At 39.2% G+C, this 19,324-nt stretch overlaps 1 protein-coding gene across 1 annotated transcript in view; it reads left to right on the forward strand.

Annotated features, from left to right (window-relative positions):
• Nucleotides 1-19,324, forward strand: part of LOC113109881 (E3 ubiquitin-protein ligase CBL-B-like) — a 28,570-nt gene that overhangs the window by 4,454 nt on the left and 4,792 nt on the right. The window contains exons 2-10 of the mRNA XM_026273698.1: nt 3,474-3,630; nt 5,527-5,648; nt 8,843-8,980; nt 10,400-10,487; nt 10,572-10,703; nt 13,524-13,715; nt 15,370-15,537; nt 15,625-15,987; nt 17,344-17,429. Coding sequence (XP_026129483.1) covers nt 3,474-3,630; nt 5,527-5,648; nt 8,843-8,980; nt 10,400-10,487; nt 10,572-10,703; nt 13,524-13,715; nt 15,370-15,537; nt 15,625-15,987; nt 17,344-17,429 — 1,446 coding nt within the window. The remainder of the gene's footprint in view (nt 1-3,473; nt 3,631-5,526; nt 5,649-8,842; nt 8,981-10,399; nt 10,488-10,571; nt 10,704-13,523; nt 13,716-15,369; nt 15,538-15,624; nt 15,988-17,343; nt 17,430-19,324) is intronic.

A 19,324-nucleotide genomic window follows, 5' to 3' on the forward strand; every position in this document is an offset into this window, starting at 1 on the left:
TGTGTCTCTACCTGTCCTGTTGCAGTAATTGGCAAGGACAGAGTCCTTAATGAGCTTCCTTTTGTGTTGTCCACTGAGAGTCCACTCTGTCCATTAAAAAGTCTTCCTTAATTAAGGGGTCAGCTATTCTTAAGAATGTAATTAAACTAGATCTTGTCTTTTTTCATCTGTCCATCACAGAACCAACTCTGCTCTCCCACCCAACTACAAGTAGACAGTAAAAGGAGAAAAGATATGGATGTGTATGGTATTTATGAGCCATTTATTTCTCTACCTCTCAGTAAACTCACCAGATTGATTCATCGTTTTCTTTACTGCATCGACCGACAGTTTGGAAGTTTATCAGAGGCTAGAGTGAGTTTCCTTATTCCTGGTGATGCATCAGCACTTTTGCTGTTTCGCTGTGGTTGCTGATTAATACATATGCAAAACATAATTTTGTTCTGGAAAAAAGTGGTCAATGCTATGCTGAACTGCAGTGTAATCATGCTGAAGATGCCTAATGCACAAAACTCATGACATGATGGAAATGAGTTCGAAGGCTGAAATGATAAAGCTTAGGGAAATCAACCTACAAATGACTTATAATTGCATCTAGCCTACATGTTAAACTAAGTAAATCTTAACATGGAATACACTGAACAGCACCTTTCAAAAGCCACCATGGCTTCATTATATTTGTTAAACAAACAAACAAACAAACATACAACATTTTGAAATATATTATTATAGTTTAACTGAATTTTCAGCATCAGACTCTAGTCTTCACATGATCTTTCAGAAATCATTCTAATGTGCTGATTTGGCACTTAGGAAACATTTCCTATTATTTATATCTTATATCTTAATATATTTTTTTTTTATTAATAAAAATTATAATGTTTTTTTTTTAATGACTATATAAATGTAATAACTAACACAATGAATCCTTTCTGATTAAAATCGTTAATTTATATATATAGATATATATATCTATATATATCTATATATATATAAATATATACATTTTATTTAAAAAATTTTTTGGACATTATACAGAAATAATTTCTCAATTGAATCAAGTAGTCCAGTGAATCATGTAGGAGGGAAATTTTAATATTATTACACTTTATCCAAGTGCAGTAGAAGTCTAAAGGAAGCCATCATTTAGATAATCGGTTAAAGGTCTATATAAGAAAGGTTTCGCTACGTGTTGAAACCTAACCAACAGGCCGCTGCTCGTTCTAATAGGAAATAGCAAAGCTGATGTTTCCTCATTATAACCTGCTGCTCTGACCGATGTGCATGTGATGATATGATGTGACTGTGTGGATCATCCATGCCATTGTTTCTGACATCCAGATGACTCACTTCTTCGCTTTACTGTCCCGATTAACAGCCTCTGACCCTCATCCAGTATCGCTGTTTTTACTTTTGTGTTTTAATCCACAACAGTTTTTACTTCCCAAAAATCTCGGGCTACTTGCGAAACCAGAATGTTTCTGGTTTTGGTCCAAAGCTTTCTAAGAAAAGCAGCCAGAAGTCACAGGATTGATGGGTAATGCCCTCAGGGTGGCTGACACTGTCAGGTTGCCGGAATGAAGAGCAGTAGATCCTCTGTTGTTAGCGTGACAAGTCTCTCATTTTGTCTCACCTGAAGGAATGATATGACTGCATGACGTGCCATTACCCTGAACTGAAAATTTCTGTGTTAACCAAGAAAAGAGAACAGGCATTTAAGATGCTCTACTATTGTCTCTTTCTCCTTCCAAGTGTGTGTTTGTGTCTGAAAGTGTTTATTGGTCAATTTGTGCTGGTTAGTGTTTATGAAACTGTTCTCTAGAGATGTCAAAGCAGAGTGTGGGTAACTCTTTTCTCCACATGCTCTGCTGTTTAAGTCAATCTCCATTTTGTGGCAGTCATAGACCACCAGAGGAATATGTATGACATTTTTACAGTACCTGAGTAAGAGATTACAGTCATAAAGAGTAAGAGATACAGTAAGAGCTTGCGTTCTTAGTCATTCTGGCAACAGTGTTGTTTTTATAGAGTGAATGTTCCTAAATGTGTGAGACTTGTACATGCAGCTTTTACAAGTCTGAGTGACCAAGCAACACATTGCCAATCACTTTAGCAACATTCTAGCAACTGCAGAGGAACATGTTTATAACAGCTCAGAATCATAGTAAGTATAGTTAGATGCCACATTTGACAACTCCAGACACTTGATGTGTCTGAAAAGAGCTCCCAATAGTTTAGAGCATAAGCTGAGGTAGATTTTTATTCCTATTTTTTTTTTTTATTATAACTGATTTTTTTTTTTATTAATGAGAGTAGTTTGTATAGTAATTCACGGTTTAGTAAAAAAAAAAAAAACTAAACAAAAATAATTTTTAGCTTTTCCCCCCTGCTGTACCGAAACCATAATGAAACGTGATGTCAAAACCAAGGTATTTTCCTAACTTGCACTTGAGTGATCACGAACCAGCTTTGACCTTTCCAATATAGCAGTCAGTTTACATGTAGCAACCCATAGACCGATTCTAATAAGGCATCGGCATACATGCATACATACATGCTCAGAACTAAATAGCAACAAGCTAACAAACACTCTGAACATTCAAGCAACCACATAACTACATGCTAAAAACCACCCAGAATGAAGCATACCAACAAACAGCTACTAAGATCATCCTAACAACTGCATAGCAAGAGGCTAAAAGCCCAACACACTAATATCAACATAGAAACATGTTAAAAACCACTGAGAATGAAACATACCAACAAACAGCTACTCAGATCATCCTAACAACTGCATAGCAAGAGGCTAAAAGCCCAACACCACTAATATCTACATAGAAACATGCTAACAACCACTGAGAATGAAGCATACCAACAAACAGCTACTCAGATCATCCTAACAACTACATAGCAAGAGGCTAACAGCCCAACACACTAATATCCACATACCAACATGCTAACAACCAATGAGAATGAAGCATACCAACAAACAGCTACTCAGATCACCCTAACAACTGCATAGCAAGATGCTAACAGCTCAAAACACTATAATATCCACATAGCAACATGCTAACAACCACCCATAATGAAACATGCCAACAAACAGCTACTCAGATCACCATAAAAGCTGCATAGCAAGATGCTAACAGCTCAGAACACTTTAATATCCACATAGCAACATGCTTACAACCACTGAGAATGAAGCATACCAACAAACAGCTACTCAGATCACCCTAACAACTTGGATAGCAAGATGCTAACAACTACTCAAAACTTCCAACAGTAAAAATTGCAAATAGAATTGGCCTGGGATAAATATCTAGTACTTCAGTGTTTTCACAGGCCAGTGACTGAATGATTTGATGTCTGATTCAGTTCTTGTTTATAGCCCAAGGCTATATTGGATGTATTTCGAGAAGGATTTCCACAAGTCTAATCCCAGTGTGCATTTTTGTGTGCTTTTGTGATTCCAGAACAATAGTGCCATGGAAAATGTTCCGGCAGTGCCTTCATGACGTGCACCCCATCAGCTCTGGGTTGGAGGCCATGGCTCTGAAATCCACCATCGATCTCACCTGCAATGACTACATCTCCGTCTTTGAGTTTGACATCTTTACTCGTCTTTTCCAGGTAACCCCAAACCCCTCACCTCCCACAACCCGATCCACGTTTAGAGTTTCTCTCGAATTCTCAACACGACCAACACGCATTAGATCTGCTAATAACAAGCTAACATTTAAATGTCAACTACTTTCTAAAAGCAGCTAATCGTAATAACGAAAGCGATACAGAAGGATCACCCTTGTTTTTCTCTCACTCCGACGTGGGTCGATCTACTCATTCTGAGGAGAATTCCTATACATAGATGGCTCACAGTTAACCACATGTTTAAAGTGAAAACATCAAAATGTCTTGATGTTTTGTAGTCATCATAATGGAAAATAGCGCTAACACTGGGGATCACCTCTGTGAGTGAGTGTCGAGTGGGAGGTTTGTTTTACGCAGAGGAATCCCTTAGTTAGAAAAACACACCTCATCCTAAACCACAACACACACGGTCTTACAAACCTGTGCTTGCATAAGCCTTATTACGTATCGGCTGCAAAACACCTACTCTTTTGTCTACCTACTCAAGTCTTTGGTGCAAAAAAATACAGAAATTCCCAGAAATGTGCTGGAAGGACCCACTTAATTTCATTAGCGTGAATTTGTTTATGCGTGTGAGTCAATCAGTGAGCAATATGGAGGTTTTATCTCAAGCATTGCTTCTAATAGTGACCTTCCTCGGCTGAATCACCACACATGACCCCCGCTACCGTACAGCCAAAGCCAACAAAACTACACCCTGCTCATTGGAACATCCAAACCTCGGTCTCTTTGTAGCCCTGCTGCAGATTTTTGGGAATTGCTTAAGTCTGGATTGGTTATGCTTGTATGGGAAAGCGGAAACGGTATCGAGAGTCCCATCTGCTTTTCATTTAGTTCTGACATGTCAAGATGAGTTTATTTAAGAATGTACAAAGACACAAAAAGTATCAGGCCTTTAAGTCATGGTCTTTTCAAACTGCAGACCAGGGACCATTAAATGGGACTATGTGGTTTACTGAACATGTGTAATAAATATGTTTTAGGTTTATGTGTTAACTTTAATATATGATAAATATAATTATTTTAATAGATTTTTTTTTCATCTAACACAGAGATATTTGGATGGAATTAACTTAAAGTAAATGTTTCTCAGTTATATTTTATTAACTTGGATTTAATGCAGTGACAGTATAAAAGCTAATTATTTAATTTGTTTAATTTTAGTCATATATTTTTAAACGATCAAACATTTTTGTCACACAGTATAAACAGGCCTTTATACATAAAAATAAATATTTTAATATTTTAGGCAGCTGGTCGCCATATTTGGGAGTTCTTACAATGGGAAAACCCTGCATTCAATAATACCATTTAAAACAAACAGCATCTGTAGAGAAATGATGGTTGATCTCATCTTAGAACTACTGTAACTTCCATTTTCTTTAGATTTTTAATGGATGAATCCACTTCCCTCATGCATTAACTATAGCCATTTCTGATGAACCTTTGAAAACCAGAAAGCATCCAAATACTTATAGTATTTATTAGTTTTGTAATTTAGAACACTTCTTTTTGTTAAATATTGAGTTTTGAGGTTTTCTTCAAAATAAATTGCACATGGTAAGATTTCTTTTAAATTTATTTTAGTTTTATGCAACATTCATTTTTTTTACTGGAAAAGTTGCTTTTGTCGACATTTTAAAAAACACATTATTTTATAATTTATTGATTGATTAATGTTTAGTTTAAAATCTTTATTAGTGCCGTGTTTAAGAAAATAAGGCAAAAACACTAAATATAATTATATCATGCATTTTTATCTGAGACTTAAGTGTTCATTTTTTTGTGGATTGTTGTAAATCCAACTACAAGGAACAGTTGTGTACTTCGTTTAGTTGGTGTGTTACAGTTTCTCTAATTTATTTCTCTTCCTTGTAGCCATGGGGCTCAATCCTGAGGAACTGGAACTTCCTGGCAGTCACACACCCGGGCTACATGGCCTTTCTGACGTACGATGAAGTGAAGGCACGTCTGCAGAAGTACATCAACAAACCTGGCAGGTACAGACTAGTCTGTGTACAACTGGGTGGCTTTAATAGACGTACCATCTGCAGTGTGGCGCGGCGGGCCAGCCAGCTGTTTTCCTCCAGTCTGGCAGGCGACCCTGCTTGCATGGGAAAGTGGGCGAGGCGGAGATGTTAGCTTATTACAGGAGGCTCTTTGTCTGCGCTTCTGCTCTCTTGTTTGTCATTTAGCATGCACTGGTCTAGCAGCTAGGATTAGTGTAACCTGGAAATGAACCCCTGACCTTTGCATTGGCAGCCTAGATAGTAAGCTAAGGGTGCCGGACAGTGCCGCAGGGAGACAGAGGTAGTTAAATCCAGTCTGTTTGGATTAGCTGATTAGAGAAACAACATTGCATCTGCGCCAAAACAACTCGAGGTCCAGTGCCAGACGGCAGGCGCGATTACACACTGGTTAGAGTCGTTTAACGCAACAGCAAGATAATAACGAGGCCATAAAATAAGAAACTTTATGGGAATGGATTCCTACTGTTTGATTTTCACAAAGAAGATGGGCTGTTTTAAAGGGCTGGTGTGGGTTGGAGAGATGTGGCTGAACAAACAGAAGGAAGTCGAGGACGGTGGGTGGTCGAGCAGGACTGTATGCAAATACCAGTCTACTGAAGAGGAGCAGCAGCTGTGTGTGTGTGTGCGGTTCGAGAAGGTCATGGCGGCACCCAAGGGGACTATATGTGTTTCACACGGAGCGTCTACCCGTAACCATCACCTGGCAAAATCAAGCTTTTTTTCATGTCTGTTTATATCAGGGCAGTGTGACACGAGAGGCAGGGCTCATTAGTGCGGAAACACACACTCGCTGCTTCAGTGGTCACAGCAGCTCGGAGCTTTTTATGAGCTGTTTGTGTGCGATGACTCTGAGGGTGTTGGTGACTTGGCTTGTTTTCCATGACAATCATTTCCTAGTTCCTTCTCTCTTGTCTTCCATATTGTGCATGCTGCCCATACCCTGCTGTGGGATGTTGAATTATCCCAGAAAATAAAAAATCATGGCTGGAAGTCTATTTTCGAAGAATACTCTTGTTGCATGAAAGTAAATGAGGGCTTATGATATGCTTACGTAATGAACATTGAAGTCATTTGAAGTCATTATTCACTGCAATCCTTGATTTCTGTTTTCTTTGCACATGCTTGAGAGAAGTTGCAATGTTTGATTCTTGAACAAATCTTTTTGTTTACTCATTTTTCAGTGAATTGCTTGAAGTTCATAAAACTAGTTCATGAATCAAACTGATTCAGTTCATGAGTTTATTGTTTGATACAGTAACAAATCATATTTTTTATGTGTATCTTTTTTAATAAATTGCTTTATTGCTTTATAATTGCTTAGATTTTTTTTTCATTTGTGATTAACAGCTCTTTAGAATGAATTTCTCGATCCACTTGACAAGTTGTCTGAATGATTTATTCATCGATCACGCCTCTTCAGTTCATTAGATTAATGTCAAATTTGTGAGCAAAAGTTCAATATATGATTCATGATTGAATCATTCTTTTCGCTCAGTTTTTTTCTATTTTAGTATATATTTTTTTTATGAATTGCTTAATCCAGTTCACAAAACCATTCTAAATAATTGTTTAATGAATTGAACTGATTCTCGGGGTCCATGGAGTCAATCATCCGGTAATATCAGAGGTTAACAGGTCACCGGAGGAGAACATTTCAGTGAAAACGACTTGAATTTGGTTGTTTCTCACACAAAGCATCATATGACTTCAAAAGTCCTATGTATCCTATAATGTAAGTCATATGTATCACTTTAATGATATTAAAATGCTAATTTTTCATACCTTTTTCCACTTCAAAGCTTCAGTCGCCATTCATTCTGATAGCATGGGATTTTTAGTCAATTTAATTAGGACTAAAAACAAATCTCTTAGACTATGATCTGTCTTGTGACGGAGGGTTTTGGTTCAACTATGGTCAGATTTCAAAGATTTCAAATGAACTAAAAAAGTCTTGGAAGTCATTTTTTTCAGTTTCAGTGTTTGTGTAGTTTCTGCATTTGCCTATCCTATAAAAAAAAAAAGGTTCAAATAATAGTATACTTATGCTAATAGTACATTTTGAATGCATGAAAGGTAAGGTACTGTGGCAGCTTTTATATCAAACTAAATGGAGAGGAGAAAGTGTGACTGACGGGGAGATGGAGTAATCAGCAGAGAGTTGAGTTGAAAGAGTGTTAACAAGAGTTAGTGTCGAGACTATATGATTTTTTTCCCCCGGTGCAAGAAAAGAGCCATGTCCAGTGTGAAAGCAGCACAGTGGAGCATTATGGGATTAATCACATCTAACACAGAGAGCTCCATTCATCCCTAGCAGCTGCATTAGAAATAACTCTAATGTAATCAAGAAATCCTGCAACAATCCCTTACATCAGGCCATGACCTTTTCCCGTGGTGAATCGGTGTGTGCGGTCTGATTTCTCAAACATGGCAAAATGTCACTTCTGTTGCAATGTTGCATTTACCTCATCGAATTTTCTTATTTTGGCATTGCTAACCTTTGTCTGATCCATCTCATTTGCACATTTGTTATGTCTGACATCACACGAGGAAATAGCATTTATCATTGCAAATTCAATTCTGCAAGACACTTGTATAAACTTTTCCACCTCCTGCTGAGAAATGTCAACCTGTTCTCTTTCCATTCCATTCCTCAGCCAGTTTTTTTCCCCTGTTTTCCGGCCTGAGTGCCAGCATGTGCCACCCTGATGCTGTGGGATACTGAATGGAAAGGTTCAGTCTGGTACCGGCTAGTCTCTTAATCCTGGATGAATTTGTTGTTCAGCAGTTGCATAACCAAGAGATTTCTTTGAATAACTCCAAAAATCTGCTTTTTTGTTTCCTTTTCCTCTTAGTAAACGTGCATACGGATGTAAATAGCATCCATATGGTCCTGTTTTTCTCTTCTTTGTTTTCCGTAGCTTTCGATTATTTCATAATTTCTGTTATGATATCAAATCTTATAGGCTTTTGTTTTCAGTTTCTACCCAAATAAATGTTTTCTTTAACATACTGGACCCAAGCCTGTTGCTTTCATGCAAACGATAAGCAAACAAGGGTTAAATTTACATAACCTCATTCGTGCTTTGCTGTTTATAGAAATGTTATGTGTCAGCTTTTTTGGTATGTGTTTTTTACAGTTGGTTTCTCTCTCTCTCTGTCCTCAGCTACATCTTCAGGCTGAGCTGTACGCGGTTAGGACAGTGGGCCATCGGCTATGTCACCAGTGACGGCAACATCCTGCAGACCATCCCACATAACAAGCCGCTGTTCCAGGCGCTCATCGACGGATGCAGAGAAGGCTTGTGAGTATCTCAGATTAAAACCGTTAAACAAAGGGCATAGCTTTGGCCTAGTGGTTGCTGCATGTTGAGCCATGGTGCTCATGTGGGCGTTTTGAGTTCAAGTGCCAGTCCTCCTTCCATTACGAAACTATTAAACTAAATCATTCAGCTCTATTAAACACCCACTATCTCAGTCATTTGCAAAAACTCTCATTCTGTCTCAGTCAAATGTACGTTCTTGGATTTAATGTCTAGACAGTGGGGCTGAAGACCAGTGGGTTATGATGTCAGCTATTTATGTAATGTTAAATTTATAAGCATGATCAACTTAAATACGGTATACTTGCGTAGAGCGTATAGCAAAATATGTAAATCTCAGCTGCTTCATTGTTTGCAAATGATATCATCTAGCGCTGATCTGTTGAAGCAACTATAATGCTTAAAGCTATTAAGATACTATTTACAATAACATCATGATTTGCTGTAAAGCTGCTTTGAAACAATGTGTATTGTTTTGTATGTGTATTGTCATTTCCTACATAAATGTAAGTAATTATTTCCTGTGTCTGAGCTAGTAGTGGTGCATATTTTAATATTAAATGACTTTGGTTTGATTGAGCGGCCAAAGATGGGGTTCTGGCACCCCCGTGTCCAGATCTACTAATTTTGTCTCATTTTTCTGGAATCAGTTTCCTGTAGTTCTTATGTGAAGCACCCTATCGTCTCTGTAAGTTCTGATAAATTGGCAGTCTCAGTTGTAAACAAACACATGCACACACACTTACGGGTTTAGCTGCATGTAGCTGTCACTGCTGCTGTGTCAGCTGTCTCTGAACCACATCACATCACTGGTTTGTGGCTCTGTTTGCTCGGCCCAGCGCCGCATGCCAATCTCACACCGTCTGATCTATATCTTGGTCGCCATTTCCGTTCAGATAATGAATATGATATGCTTACACAGTGCTAGTTTATAAACACAAAAAGAGCATACTAATATTGTTAATTGTTGAGAAACTGATTTCTACAGAATTTTAACATCTGTTATTTAATTTGTTCGGATTCTGCAGTTGTTGTTTTTGTTTTTTTTAGATAACTTGATTATGCTTTCAGCCATCAATAACTGCTGTCAGCTCTAATTAACACATTTTTTCATGCATAAAACAATTGTTGAATTCTTTCCAGCCTAGAAAATGAATAAAAAACTGCAGATTTTGTCTGGATGTGTCTCTCTCTCTCTCTCTCTCTCATCTGATTGCCCCAGTCGAAAGATTTTGATCCCTGCTGTTAGTGCAGCGGTTCAGACATTGGCTGTGATTGGATGGGCTGGGGAGGTGGCCCACTTTCACTGCACTGCTAATGGAGATGCTACAGAGCCAGTTGCACATGAGGACAAGTCCTTTAACCTCGTTCTCTTTCTGCTGTTTTTCTCTCCATCTGTAGCTATCTGTTTCCAGATGGGCGCAGTTATAACCCAGATCTCACAGGCCTATGTGAACCCACCCCACAAGACCACATTAAGGTCACACAGGTTAGTAACCAATGCACGATTAGGTAGGCTATGTCAGATTTTGTTTATTATCTTTTTCATGGTATTTTTTTTCGGTCTTTTCAGGAGCAGTATGAGTTGTACTGTGAGATGGGCTCCACGTTTCAGCTGTGTAAGATCTGTGCTGAAAACGATAAAGATGTAAAGATAGAGCCATGTGGTCACCTTATGTGCACTTCCTGTTTGACATCATGGCAGGTATGTATAAAACTGTTTTTATAATTCAGTAGTGTATTTATTTATGTGTCCACTATCAGTGTCCAGCAGTCTCACAGGAAAATGTTGTCTCTTTTTTTTTTTTTTTTTTTTTTTTTTTTTTGTGAATGTAATGAATAAATTGGATCCCACATTTTTTATATCTTTAAATTTCTTTAAACATTTTATCTCATATTTCATCTCAAGCATGTACTTTAATGGCACTGTTGTCACTTCGTAACTTAGTACACTAATGTTTTTGGGAAAAATAGAAAAGCTTGTTCAGAAAGTTGTTCATTTGTATTATAGAGGTGACAACACAACTGTGTTACAGTTTCAATCTTGGACAATACAATACAAATTATTTTATTTATTGTGTGAAAAAAATTATCGCGAGAATAGTTTTTCAAACTATTTTATATATACTATTTTTTATTTAATCATATTTATTAATTTGTTATTTAATTCATTTTTAATTTTGTTTTAATTATGCATTTTCATGTGGTGAAAACAATTCTGGTTCCAAAGTACCTTAAGCTTTACCAAAAGTTTTTTTTTTTTTATTATTATATAATTGCTAATTTAGTCACACTCTACTGGATTGCTAATGCTAAAACAGCTTAACGTTACACGTGTGTGCCACCACCACACTGCTCATGCATGAAATAAACTTGTCTTATTTCCATCTGCTATGATGAAACTCTTTGCATCTCATATAAACGCTTCAGTGATGCCCAGTGCTCAGCTAATGGATCTAGTTAGAAGTGCTTTAATGGCATGCTATGACCTGAATACTGAGCATCATCAGGGCTCAGAGGGGAACGAACAGCAGGTAATCTGTCTCTCCATCGCCCTTGCGTTTGTCCTGATCACAAACTCAAGCGGCACCACAGTGGGCAGGTGAAGGAAAGGCAAATAGGGCGGGAAATGTGTCCAGTCTGGTTGCATTTATCTTCTGGGTGTGTGTTTCTGTGTGTCAGTGCATGATTGTGATTGAGGATGTTTACATGGGTGATGTTAGACATGTGGGTTGAAGTGTGTATGTGTTTACAATTTAAGTACCGGCTGAATTGCCAGAAATGTTCAGATCTAGGGTGTTGTATGAGCATCAGAGTTTCTCTAACGATAAACAAATATTTTAGGGCCACAGTAGGGTCAGCTAAACTCGGATGCCTCGGCCAGATGCATGGTGCTTTTTTTAATTATTGTAATAAATGCTGATTCCATTCCTTCATTCTTTTCCCAGTAATATTTTATCATTCATCATAACAAAAAAAAAAAAAAAACAGTATTATTGTAATGTTTCATGTTTGTTCTTCTGGTCACAGTAGTTTACACTCAGCTGCACGTGGATCTGTTACCATCTGGGTTTCTGAGAGGCTGGAGATCAGATTTGTGCTCATCGACCATGAACTTGTGTTCTTTACTGCATGAAAGTTGAAGTGAAGCACTCAAGGTTATTGAATTCAGAAGAGCACTTCATTGAAACAGTACAACAGCCCCTGAAAATTATTTTGACACTTACAAATGTATGAATGTCACTGCCTTAAAAAGAAAATTTCAAACCGATGTTCCATTTATTTTAACATAAATATTGCACAAACAATTTTCAAATGAAACGTGTCTCTGATAAAACAGACGCTCAAAACTAAGCAAAGTGTCTGTAGACATTCCGGTTGTCAAATGTGAAGCATAAAGTGCTACTTTAAGTTCAGATGCAAGTTTTTGCTTGTGTTTGTGTCACATTTAAGTGTAAGAATGTGTGAAGAGAGGGTGTCATGACTCATGACAGAACTGTTACTGAACACACATTATCACACAGATCTAAAATGGCATCTAAAAAGCCTCAGCTGCGGTCCATCCGAGTTCGTTTTTTTGGACAGCAAGAAATACTATTAGTGCTGTTTGGATTTTTATAATCTCCTCTACTGTTGCTCACCCGCTCACTTTCTAGAACAGCAAAAGTGGTATCCCTTTTAACCTGTCAGCTGCCATTAAAAGGGACTTAACGGTTAAATAAACCGTTGAACTGGTTGAGAGCCTAGAGAAGTGTCTTCTCAACTCCTATCTGGCAAAGGCATTCATATTCATTGCTATTTTTCTGGTAAGTTTATACACGCATACAGCAGCAAAGTCTGTATTGTGACTATCCCTAAGAAATCTCACTCTCCCTTCATTTTTAATGGCCTTGTTTTATGCGGAGTCAGTTCGGGTGTGTTTCTTTGTCTCCGTTTAAGGGCTTTAATTAGGATTAGGTTTCAAACGTCCCTTTGATGTCTTTTTAGCGACCCTTCAACCAGATGGTAGCCATGATCATCTTTTGTTCTTGTAAATATCGACACACTTTGATTCTCCGAGTTTAATGGAGGAAATGAAAGATGATTGTTTTTCATTTTGCCATGTGTAAGCTGTCTCCAGGCCGTGCCGAGCCGTGTGACACGATGAACTTGCTTGCCTGTGTGTGCGTCTCTCTTACCCTGCTGTTTCCTAAATCGCAAAAAGAGAAATTCAGTACCCGGCTTGAGGGGGGTAGCATGTGCGATCCAGCTGTTTGTAATCAAGCATGGCTCTTCAGATCCTGCCAGTAAAGAGCTTCCTCATGGCCGAGGCATATTTCTACAACAGTCTGTCAGTGTTTACAGCACTTTACAAATAAGCAGCCCAGAACCACTGGAGTTGAGTTTACTGGAGGTACTATGCTTTGTGCATGTGCTGGTGTCTGTTTTGAGTGAGAGGCGGTTTTCTGGACTAATACAAATGTTTGTATGTGTGTGTGAGAGTCTTTTAAAGTTCACTTAGTGTGTCTTTGACATTTTTCTCCAGGATTCTGATGGTCAGGGTTGCCCGTTCTGTCGCTGTGAGATCAAAGGCACGGAGCCCATCATTGTTGATCCCTTTGACCCACGCAATGAAGGAGCCAAGTGCTTCCTCCTGGACCACTTCAGCTCCCCCATGCTTGACCTGGATGATGACGATGACAGGGAGGAATCTCTGGTTATAGACCATATCAGGAGGGTAAAATATCCATGACATTTCCAACTTCATATCAAAATGTTTCTGAAATATCTTGAATTATGTAGGCAAAATTGATTGCAGATGAATTTCACGTTGACTTTATCATAGGTCTGTTGGTTTGTTATCGTAGGTTTACAAGTATGCAGAAGTTGTTTCTGCCTCAACCTGCTCAGTAGATAAGATTTCATTCATCACTGTTGTCATTCCACGACCAATCTTCTTTTTTTCTAGCCGTTTCAATCTCATTCTTCACTGGACTTCAAAGAGGCCTATATCCTGCTTTTATATAGGTGCAAGAGCGTCCTGCTCTCCACCAGCATAAATGTCAGTCTCTTTTATTAGAAAAAAGAAAACCTGTCGGAACCTGCCTCACGAGGACTCAACCACAGCAGCTTCGCTGAGTAGATTCATTAAATGGTAGAGCGTAGAGAGCAATAGAGGGCACCTTCTGGCAGGAACATTTTTAAATAGAAATGGGATATATTAGTTTTTTTTCCTATAATGCCCTTGCTAGAGAACTTGTAGAGGATATTGGCCTCCTAGTGGGTGAGAACTAGTTTTGAGTAGTGCACATTATTCACCTTTCATTTCCTATATCGTTTCACAGAAAATTTAATTAGCAGCTCTTTCCCCCTCTATAAATATTTTTCTACACCACGGACAAAAGCTGGCCAGCTGCAGTTGCTCTGTTCATGGCTATGCTAATGAGGCCATTAGTTGATTAGGAAGTTGAATACCCTAACCTGCCCAAAGCATTTCATGGAGGTAATAGGCCATTAGGATAACTTTGTACGCAATCATGATGATGGTAACAAAGAGTTTGTTATTGTTCTTCTCATTGTCTTGTTTGTTAGACGCATTTTATCTTAATCAAGGCCAAGACCTGTACAATATTGATTGTTTCTGTATTGCCCTGATTTAACTAGATTTGACATTTTCTGGGAAATTAAACTTGAGTGCGGCTTGATTGTGTAAAACACTGTGTGAAACATGATTTTAGGATGTTGTGGATGACTGCCAGGTTGTTGCTATGTGGTCGCTAAGGTGATTTGAGTGTTTTTATCTGGTTGCTAGAGTGTTCTTGGTGGTTGCTAGGTGGATTATAGGTCCACGGTTCTCAACCAAGAGACCAGAACCTACTAGGGGGTATCAGCAAACTTCCAAAGGGGCTTTAAAATGGCTTAAAATGATTTAAAATGAGACAAAACAAACATTAAAATAAGTTAAATCTGATTTTTATTAATTGTAATGTGTTCCCTCAAAAACTGTAATTTTTAGAACCAGGATTCCCATTGTTTTGAAAAATCTGGATAAATGATGAATAAAATCTTTTAATAATAGATCAAAAAGTCATGGACATTCTGTAATGAAAATACATTTAGCTAGTTATGACAAGCTATTAAAGCTAATTGTGAGTGAAAGATATATTAATTTTTTTTTTGTATAATTGTATTTCGTTATTTGATACATCTTCACATTAGAAAAAAAAATTAGCAGCTTTGTTATTATGGAATATCTTTGGGCTTATAAATGTTGTCTGACAATGGGGGAGTCAAAAAGGTAAACCCAATAAATGATCAATAATAATGATGCTTGTCTTTGCAGATAAATATTGCATAAATCATCATCAGTGTTTTTCTCTTTCTTTGCGTAGTCCATTGAGATCCAGAACTCGCCAATAATGTCTCCGAACTCATCCCCTGTGTGTGAACGCCGGAAAACCGCTGCAGATCACATGGGTCCACACTTGAACATTCCACCCGTACCGCCCCGCCTCGATCTCATACGTTCTCCCGCTCCTAGCCCCACAGGCTCACCCAAGGTATCATTTGTTTTCAGTCACAATACATTTTTCGATTTTTCTCCATTTACTTTCCTTGTGTTCTAAATTTCTCTTATTGCTCTGCAGTCATCTCCAGGCATGTCCAGAAAACAGGACAAACCCCTTCCTGCCCCTCCACCTCCACAGAGAGACCCCCCTCCCCCACCTCCGCCAGAACGCCCACCTCATATCCCTCAAGAGGGTCGGGCCGCCTGGCTGCTCACCCCTTCGTCTGGCCTTCCCAGAGACCCCAGAGCACCCCTGGAGGCCTGGAGCCCTAAAGACAGCACTGCCATGTCAGAGTGCAGGACGTCTGCTGCAGACCGCTCCCCCAAACTCGCCCACGCCGCCCCTGCGCACATCAACGGGAGACCCCTCAGCTGCTCTGGTGCAGACTTGGGGTTAAACCGGACCAGCCACAGACTGAACGCGCAGTCAGAGTGTAGTAAGGTTAGGAACGCACACACATTCCTTCTGTATCATGCGGTTCACGTTCACACGCTCGTTTTGGGGAGCGACACTTTATATTAGGGCTGGAATGTCCTTTTTTGATAAGCGGAATCAAGAACATGAGATAAGAGCAGAAAAATGACCGGACATTGTGCTTTGAAATCACCTAGAACCTTCTGTACTCATTCACAAGCCCTTACATGCTATTTTAAGCCATAAATATTCACTTTTTGCTCATGGCTGTTACCAAGCAACAGTGACGATATTCGCGGTAATGCAAGGCTGTGAAATTCAGCTGTGTGTAGTGCTTCTGGCCATGGCATTAAAAAAAAAAGGTATTTGGCATCTTTCATGATTACAGCAGTTGCCCTTCCACCCCACCATGTGTTTTTGCATACATCTGGGTTAATGTGCCAAAATGCAAAACACACACCCATTCGTAGCACGCTGAAAGTTTATAGATTATGCATTAAATATGCGTGTTCTGTGAGAGGGGATTGGAGAGAGTTAAATATTTGGTTGCAAGACTGTTGTGGGTCTCTCTTTAAAGCCCTTTTGGAAACTAAGAACGTCTCTGAGATGTTTTGGATTGTTTGAAGTGGATGTGGATCTTTTTGATCTTTTTGTTCTACCAAGGTTTGGAACATGCAATTATATGTAACCATCAATTGACTGTAAAATTCCCTCTCTCTCTCTGTCCTGGGTTGGCATGTCAGTGTATGGATTAATTTAGTGTCACAGTGTGGGCACAGGGAGTTTGGCCCCTGTTCTCGCGTCACAAGCCCACACAGCTCTGTTCAGCCCACTGCCTGCAGGCCAAAGCTAGTGCACAGCATCACATGCTGCTCTTGGTTTGTGAAATAAACCGACTCGGACATCAGAGGCTCCTAGAGCTCCATAATGGAGGTCTAGAAGATCCTTCTGGTTTATTCACTAGACACATTTACAGGATATTCTGCAGGAAAAAAATATTGTTTTCTCAGATCTACCATCTGTTAGCACTGACCAGTATATAGAATATTTATGATACAATATTACTGTTTCATATGTAAAATGCATTATCCTTCTGTACCTATCCATCCATTGTTCAATCTATAATCGTTATTGCAATCATCCGTTTCTATCTATATTCTGTCCAATATATATGCATCCATATTGAATTTTTCCATTTAAGTGGCTGTCCATAAATTTTTCTATCTACAATCTGTCTGTCAAATCCATCCATTCTTTCAATACATCCATGCATCCTTCTGTCTGTCCATCCATTTTTCTATCTACACTATATATAGTAATGTGGCTTGGCTTGGCTTATTTGTATTATTTTATCATTGCATGTTTGTGTGCTTTTCTCTGCAGTCTTTCATCAATGGTCTGTTACCTGGTGATGAGTACGATGTCCCCCCTCTGCGTCACTCCCCTCCCCTTATGGACCAAAATCAGAGGTAAGCGCCACACACACACACACACACACACACACACACACAGTAGCCACTCCCATCCCCGGAGCCCTGCTGCAGCTCATGTTGATCATAATCGCTGTAAAGCAGCCGAATCTGTCTTTATTCTGAATGGCGCCTCAACAAACAAACAACTGTGTTTACTCTGCTCAGCTCACTCATATCACGTTCAAATGATTACAAATCACCTGTATGCCACTCTCAAGCACTGTGTTTTTCGGTGGACTCGCTGATCTTGTGACGCTGATCCATAGCGTCTTTTCCTGCTTTGCTAATTTATATGCTTTTGGGATGTGCCGTGACTAAATTATTGCTTTTTTGCAAATCATTTGTGTGGTTAAAGGACAAAAAGATCATGTGGAATTGATAAATGGGTTAATGTGATCCAGGGGACGTGAGCACAGGCTGCATCCTGTGTATCTTTAGAGCTCTGTCAGAACAACACACACATATACAGACATCAGTGTTTGGACACATGTGCGCCAATTATGCAAGAGCAACAGGATCCGGAGAGCATGTGCTCTTTAAACAAACATAAAGAGACACACACACACATGCACACACGCACGCACACACATAGATCCAGCAGTGATGCACTTCCTGTGGGAAGTTAAGCAGGGAGTTAAGCAGAATCAGCCTATGAGAGGTTACACTCCAAGCAGAAGGCCTTATTTCCTGTTCTGTTGGATTTTTGTTATTATTATAATAAGATAAGAAGCGATTAACATAGTAAACCACTTAGCTTGTGCTGTTTTTGTCCTACAGATACAAATGAGACTCCAAACAATGCTGCTTGTTCAGGAGAGGTGTGCACTTTCTTTTCGAAGCGAATGGACCTATACTTTTCTGGCTTATTATACAATTCCCAAACAGTCTCATTTAAATGTGATTTGACTTTGAGAAACTGCAAAGTCACAGAACATGTTAAAAAAACACTCGGATCACCTCAGCAGAACCATAGTTTATAAAGAGTTTTAGAAACACCTTCACCCATAGCACCCTAGTCATTGGTTTGGTTGTCAATGTTAATAGCTTCATTCATGCAACACCGTTGTGCTCCTCTCATCAGTTCCTGCTACAAGAAAAACCGTGTTTCTGTCACCGCTTTGACAAATGAAACCGAGAGGCTCTGGAAACCACAATGGTTGTTGTTTAGCGCACAGAAGAATAGTGTTGTGTGTCTATGTGGTGTATCTGTCCATACAGCTGCGTCAGTAGTCAGTGATGTGTTTATAGAAGCTCAGATCATTGTTAGTAAGCATAGTAAGGCTTTTCTACTGGCTTCAGGGCACACTGGGTTCTCTGTGACGAGCATCACGCTTACCAGAATTCGTTTACTGTACAGAAACACACACACACACACACACACACACACACACACCAACATCTTGGAAATGTTTTGAGCATTTTCCACCTCCTCAAAGAAAACATGAACCTGTCATCTCTCTCTCTCTCTCTCTCTCTCTCTCTCTCTCTCTCTCACTCTCTTTCATTCTCTCTCTTAGCTGTTTTCACACTGCTATGGTTGGCTTCTCTTTAAAGACTTGGCAAATGTACATCTATAAACTCTCTCTTGATGTCTTGGAAACAAGGACCACTTCGGCACACTTAAAAAAGTTCTTTACTGAATCTCTTCATCGTCACAGGGACAAGAAACATCTAAAGTGCCCTCTAATGGCGCATCACGGTAGCAGCCCAGACTTGGCTGGAAAACCACCCATCGTATCCCAGTCAGAGCCAGTTACCCTCTCTCCCCCCGTAGGTGCTTAAATATTGGCCGTCTTTGCCTACTTCAGCCCAGCATGTGACTCTAAGTTATAGCTTACATGATTGAACTGGCTATTCGTTTCAGTGAGTCAGCATGAAAGCAGAGAACATCG

Source organism: Carassius auratus, chromosome 10 (genome assembly GCF_003368295.1).
Source record: "Carassius auratus strain Wakin chromosome 10, ASM336829v1, whole genome shotgun sequence".
Lineage (NCBI taxonomy): Eukaryota > Metazoa > Chordata > Actinopteri > Cypriniformes > Cyprinidae > Carassius > Carassius auratus.